We start from the raw sequence: 6,957 nt of genomic DNA on the forward strand, positions 1-6,957 counted from the left end.
CAATTGACATATCACTTTCCTATATGTATATCCACATAAACATTAATCAATATAACATAACCTATGAATCAATATAACATAACCTATGAATCAATAGAACATCACCCTTTCTTTGAAAAAAAGAAAAAAGAAAAACCTAGTATCAAATATTTGTCTTTACTGAATACATACATATAAGGTAGCTTAAAAGCCTCTCTCGTTAGAATGATCTATAATTGAAATTTGTAATTAAAAATTGATTTTTGATTTCATGTTCGTTAACATGGATACCCACTTTCTCACCCAGATTCGGTAACTTTTAAACCCATAGTTAAGATGTCTGGAAATGTTGTATTTCTGGATGTATTTTTCGGGGATTTACGAAAACCGCACCCCTATATAAATGGTTAAACATATGGAAGGTCAAAATTGCCATTCTGATCCTTTCGAGCTAATCGCCCCAACAAAAATTGCCATCGGGCGAAAGGAATTCGATGTTTACGGAGCTTAGAGCATGGAACAAACCCTAGTTGGTTGATTGTTTAATTTAGCGAATTCGGAGTATTTCACAATGCAGGCAGAAGAGAAAGATGGTTACATGGGCAATCTATCACAATTCCTCCAACGTCAAAATTCCACTCTGCAAGCTGTACTATCTGAAACCCTTCTGTATATGTGTATTTTTTGTTGTGTAAATCTCTTTAATGGGTTTTTTCTTTTTATTGGGTTTTCTGTTATATAGAGCTCTTCAATGGGTTTGTTTTTTCAACTGCTATGCAATGCATTCCAATACAATTTATGGTTTTTTTTTTTTTTTTCCTCCGTTCTCAAGAGACCGATAAGTCAAATCCAAGTTGAGTACTAATTTTCCATATCCATAAACTACATGCTAATCAGAAATGCTCTCAATTTATCCAATGCGCACTTCGAAAATCACTTTAGATTGCCTATCCCGGGTCAAAGAAAACAACAGTTCTATGGCTATCATGCAGAGAGTTCTGCTACTAACTTTCCACTATTTGTTACATAAATCCCAAAAGTACTATTCGATCCTTCAGTCTGCCCAATGGCTCCATATATATTAGAAAAAACCACAAGACAGAAATACAGAGTATCAAAACTTTAACTGAAGACTTAAAACAAGACCTTGCTTCAGAACAGGACTCTAACAGCAGCTTCCACTTGCGAGCCTCATCTGAACTCCTGCTCAGAAAGGATCATCCTCTAATTAAAGAGCTTTTTTTGAGAAGTTATTGGCAAGAGAGTTAAAATCTTGATATACATGAGCAAAATAAATTCTTCAAATTCCCTTTTCACCTTCAAGACTTGGATCATAGCAGGTTCTAGAGCCAAATTATCAATTCTGCACTTACTGTTTGCCCAGTCCACAATTATCTCATAGTCTCCAAAAGGTTTGTAATTTCCTTAAACATTTTTTCTGCTGCAGTTTTCAGAAGTAGACATAATGCAAGGAGCTCAGAGATATTGCTAGTACCTTGCCCTACAACCAGTTTCAGATTGAGATGGTTAGGTTGATTATGAAAAAACAAAACACCAGCTCCAGGGAGTCATGGAGAACCCTGGCAAGCTCCATCAAAGAAGCCCCAAGCCTGATCATAGTTAATAACAGGTTACCTTAGCACTTTACTAGCCTTTTCTTTTGGTAAATTAAAACAACCATTACAGGGCACTCCTAATTTTATGTGCTACCTGTGCTGGACTCAGTTCCTCTCCTTGAATATCAGGTTCATTTGTTTGTCTGTATTTTGATGTCCTTTTCCTAAGGAGCCTCTTAACCCTGAATCAAAAATGGAAATTGAAAATGAATTTGATTCTGATTAAATTAATAAATTTAATCAAAGAATTAAGAACGACATATTTTTAAAAGTTCGTGTCTTAAGCTAGACATCTTGGATATGGTGTCTACTGGTTAGTGTTGGTTTTTGTGGGCTAAATATCTGGAGAGAATTATAATTGTAGTTTACTTTATTTTTTCTTTCTTTCCTTCGGTGGATTAATAAGCTGGGCAGTGTACGAGAAAGTGTTTTTTTGTCTTCTCCACCCAGTGCTTAGGTTATTTCTTCCCGTGGAGTCTCCTCTGTGTTCACCTTCCTGTGTTTTATTGTGTAGGTCGTATGAATCTGTTCCATTTCTCTCAAGTTTTCTTTTCTTTGTCTGACTGCTTCCATTTCTCTCAATTTTGCTGTTCTTTTTCTGACTGCTTACCTTTTTGTAATATATAAGCCAAAGAGATCTGGGAAAATCTGATAACTCTATAAACTTCTTATATTTTATAATGTCATGGTCCCAGGTTTTTTATTTAATTGAGTATTCTGTAGTAGTTTGATGTTATTGATGTCTTTGATTTGGAGTTCCTTGTCTAGCATGTATATACTCGATATGTAATTATATGTATTTGTTTACTTGTCTGGGATTTATTTTAAAAGATAGCTCTCTTTTGGGCGTGTTTGCCTTATTCTGATTAGCTTGCTGTGGCAAGAGTGCAGAAGGAAAAATTGGAGAAGGAAAAAAGGGAGAAGGCAAAAAGGGACAAGGAAGAAAAGGAGAAGGAGGAATTAGAAAGGAAGTTAAAACGGGAGGAAAAGAATAGGATTAAGAGAGAGAAACAACATATTAACGATCAAGGAAAGATTAAAGAAGGGAAACAACAGAAGGAAGAAAAGCTGAATTGGAAGGGTCAAGGAAAGATTAAAGGAGGGAAACGACAGAAGGAAGAAAAACTAAATTGGAAGCAAGAGAGAAATATCAAAAAAGCGAAACTACAGAAGGAGGAAGAAGAGCAGATCATAAAGGGCTCCAGCTCTGCCATCCCTTCAACAAACATCGGTTTCAAAATGATGCAGCAAATGGGTTACAACCCTGGTCTTGCTCTAGGAAAAGATGGGCAGGGGAGGCTTGAGCCAGTTGGCATAGATATTAAGAGATCACGAACTGGTCTTGGCAGGGACGATGTTGAGAAAGAAAAGAAGATTGCGATGGCCAAGGAAATGGAAAGGAATACCCAAGAGAACAGAAGGACAGAACATAACATGATGTCTGATTTCAGAGATAGGCGGAAACAGTTATGGAAGAGTCGAAAAATAATGTCCACTTATAAGAAAGTTAGTGCTACACTAGCTCAGCTAGAAGGGGTCGATTTGGGACCTGATACAGATGATAAAGCAAAGAAACAGGAGGAGGGTGTCGATGAAGCTGAGGAAGATGAAGAGGATGAGGTGACTGCAGAGGTAACTTCATTCCTGGAATCATGTTTGGATTTTTCTTTCCAGGAAAGACCATGATCATCATATATTTTACTGTTTTTTTTGATATCTCAATTTTCTTGGGTTCCAGTCTGAACAGGCTTGAAGTTTTGGTGACTTCATTTACTGAATTAATTCTAACATTACGATATGTGCTTTAATATTTGCTTAAATAAAATAAGCAGCTGATGGAAGGAATAATGAATTGTTATGTCATTCATTGCTCAATCTACTGAACGGATATGATCAAAGGCGGCCAGGCCACTTCCATTCTGCCAATGGGCATGCTTTTTAAGTTTTTAATCCACCCAGAATTTGCACTGGTTGAGAATAAATTATAATTTGAAATCCAAATCACCAATGGGATGTTGTTTAAATCTTTGAGGTTGATTTGGTGTTAGGCCATCTGCAAGAATTATGCCCCACTTGCATGGTATGAGTATCAAGAGAGGAGGCCTGGTGCAAGTCCCTACCAATTTTGGCGGAATAGATACTCTCAGACCTGGCACCTAAGCCAAAGGGAGCTTGCATTGGAGGCCCTCAGGGCATGTGTTTTGAAGCACTCTGTGGAAAGATGAAGTCAAAAAATTATCTATGACATGAAATTTATAGCTAGGGTCAACACGTAAAATTTCTGAATTTATTATGAACGCTAAAGTTTTGGGAACTTGGAAACCGAACTCATATTAATGTGAATTTGTCCAACAGTGATAACCTCCAGGTCAGCCTTTCAGTGCATTGCCCCTGAAATTTTCTTTAAGATCTCCAGCCGCGTAATTCTTTCTGACAATATCTTATGTTGAATTATAATATATGAGGGTTGAAGCCTGAACCTTTGGAAGCACACACTTTAGTTAATGAACTGGTTGACAGAGCTATTTAAGAACAAACTGAAAAGGATTTTTTTTCCTTAATTGTCTTTTATTGTCCAATCTGCCGAACAGATCTGATCAAAGGCAGCCAGTTGACTTCCATTCTGCCAATGGGCATGTTTTTTAATCCACCTAGAATTTGAAATGGTTGAAAATAAATTATAATTTGAAGTCCAAATTGCCAATGGATGTTGTTTAACTGGTCGAGCTTGATGTGGTGTTAAGCCATCTGCAAGGATTATGCCCCTCTTTCATGGGTTGTGTATCAAGGGGAGTAGGCCAGGGTGGAATAGATACTCAGACCTGGTACCTAAGCCAAAGAAATTTGCATTGCAGGCCTTCAGGGCATGTGTTTGGAAGCACTATGCGGAAAAATGAAGTCAAAAGATTATCTACGACATGAACTTTATAACTAGTGTCATAACAAGTAATATTTCTGAAATTATAGTGAACGCTAAAGTTTGGGGAATTTGGAAACTGAACTCATATTAATGTGAATTTGTGGAACAGTGATAAAGTCCAGGTCAGTGTAACAGTGCTTTGCCCTTGAAATTCGCTGTAAGATATCCAGCTGCGTAATCCTTTCTAATAATATCTCATGTTGAGTTATAATTAATGAGGGTTGATGCCAGAAGCTTTGGAAGCGCACATTCTAGTTAATGAACTGGTTAACTAACAGATATTCAAGAAGAAACTGAATTTTTTTTTCTTTTTCTTTTTAATAATTTTTTTTAGTAATATTTCATGGATATGTTGTCTGTATTATGAGTCCATTTTAACTCTACCCGTTGGGTTTTGATCAACAGGAGTTGCTAGAATTGTTAAATAGATTGCGAATTGAGTTCAATTATTGCTTCTACTGTGGTTTTCAGGCAAGTGACATCCTTCTCATTACTTGCATTTAGAATATCTTTCTTTGCTCAACGTCACATTTTTCCAATCCACCGAACTGTATGATGTAGCAAGACCTAAGATCCTATTTTTATTGTGCGCCTAATCTGTAAATTTTTCCACGCTTCTTCTTTTCTTACTGAGCATTTGGTATGCAGTATGAATCTGCAGATGCATTGATTTCAGGCTGCCCGGGGGTTGAAGAGGAGGATCATTGATGTTTAATTTAATTCGCTGACTCTTATTTGTAGGATATATGTTTAATATTTTTCAGGTATGTACTACCATGATTTCTGAACACATTCCCATGTCTTAAGCAATGGTCATTCGTAACTTTGAAAATTAAAAGGAAAAAAAGAAATCTGTAGCTCTTCTAAGTGTCAGCTGCATAGTGTAACTCTCATTTAATTCTTTTGTTTATTACATGTATGAATGTTTATGGAAAGATAGCTCCCTCATAATCATTTCTGTTTTCACATTTCATGATGCATCCCTATCATTACTTGACAGGCAATTTCATCAATGCTCTTAGCTTTCATCCTTTTCCAGAAGTCGAATGTATTTCAAATGAAGGTGTAGTTTTAAGATGAGAATCATTGCTATACAGGAATGAAAATAATGTATTATATGATATAAAATCCTATATTTCTCAATGGGGTCATGGTTCAGGGTTGAGGATGGTGGCATATCAGGCCACCCTCCAGAGACATGGTTAAGTTACTGGGGCCAGATGCAAGATTGGATAGTTTAACTGTATTGTACCCCTTGTCATAGCAGTTTAGCCGAATGGGACTTCTTTTTATTGGTTAACCCCTCGGGGCTATTTCGTCTCCTCAAGAGTGTCGCATGTGGCTAAACCTCTTCGGGCCTGTGGTAATGCTTATTTTGAGTTTGAACTTGAGAAAAACTCCTTGTACCAGAGATTGTAATCTATGGTTTTTTTACTTATTCAGAAAATATGACTCATAGACGTATGCATTTTATTGCAGGGATTACATTCTCTTTTCTCTGAGAGTAGGACAGTGAAGAATACAGAGGGGTATTTATTGTGCAAGATGAAATATGACGAGCAAGGAAGTCATAACAATACGAAGATGTCAGGACCTCGTATTTGGGCAATAAGATATATGGTCAGCTGCATTGGAAGTCTAGTTGATCTGAAGAAAGATTTGGGCATAATCACAAAAATAGTATACGGAGATGAAAATATCCGACAATTTGACTAATTTCATGTATTTGACAGTTGGCTATGGATGTTGCCTTTTGGTTTGTTATCTAGTGACATGCTTTGATATTTCTGGAGATACTAAAATGTTCTTCATGATTGTATTGTTTTAACTCTTTATTATATAAATTCACAAAAAAGTACAAGGGTGTCCCAGTCGTAGGTGGCGAACCCTTTATATTAGAGAATTTGCGGAGAATTTCTCCGCATCCTGCTTTGACATGCAAAACTTCAGGCTTACGAAGATGGCTGGAATTTTTCCTAACTGTCAGAAACTGTTATAACAGCCAAAAGTTATTGAAAATAGAGAAGATACTGAAGTGCTCAGAATGCAGAGACTGATGAAGTCGGACAGTGTACAAAACTATTGATGCCTGGGGAACAATTAAGAAAGAAAAAAACTCGGTGCCATCACTTTCATCACTGGAATTGTCCAATTTGTCAGGTCTATCCCAATCTTTTCAGTGATTTGTAGTGTTGCAAACTTTCCCGAGATCCTTCCCTCGATGCCCAGTGTTTTTCTTCAGGGAGACATTCTTGTCCCTGCATCTTCTTATTTCCTCCCATAGCCTTGTGAAACTCTGAAGTGCCTCGCATCATCTTCTTAAACTTTGGAAGTGATCGTTCTGAGAGGTCATTTGTTTCCTCAAATTTCTTATTTGAATTTCTTGTTCCACATGTTCTCCGGTGGCATGGATGGGATGACCTATATTCTCAAGGGCTATGT

The 6,957-nt window shown here is 36.9% G+C and overlaps 1 protein-coding gene across 4 annotated transcripts; it reads left to right on the forward strand.

Moving 5' to 3' along the window:
- Positions 1–366: 366 nt before the first annotated feature.
- LOC149215217 (uncharacterized) lies at positions 367–6,309 on the forward strand. Of its 4 annotated transcripts, XM_089392561.1 has the most exons (7): positions 367–628; positions 2,487–3,227; positions 4,921–4,986; positions 5,164–5,279; positions 5,516–5,578; positions 5,783–5,878; positions 5,995–6,309. In XM_089392561.1, exons 1-4 carry the CDS (start codon positions 551–553, stop codon positions 5,221–5,223), a joined length of 945 nt encoding a protein of 314 aa, XP_089248687.1. In that variant the 5' UTR covers positions 367–550; the 3' UTR covers positions 5,224–5,279; positions 5,516–5,578; positions 5,783–5,878; positions 5,995–6,309. The 4 variants fall into 4 exon arrangements, with proteins under 4 accessions (XP_089248687.1, XP_089248689.1, XP_089248688.1 ...); XM_089392563.1 differs by lacking the exon at positions 5,783–5,878; XM_089392562.1 differs by lacking the exon at positions 5,516–5,578.
- The last annotated feature ends 648 nt before the right edge of the window (positions 6,310–6,957 follow it).

This window comes from Pinus tabuliformis, chromosome 1_1, assembly GCF_031772625.1.
Source record: "Pinus tabuliformis cultivar Carrire ecotype Pingquan chromosome 1_1, CPIR1, whole genome shotgun sequence".
Classification (NCBI taxonomy): domain Eukaryota; kingdom Viridiplantae; phylum Streptophyta; class Pinopsida; order Pinales; family Pinaceae; genus Pinus; species Pinus tabuliformis.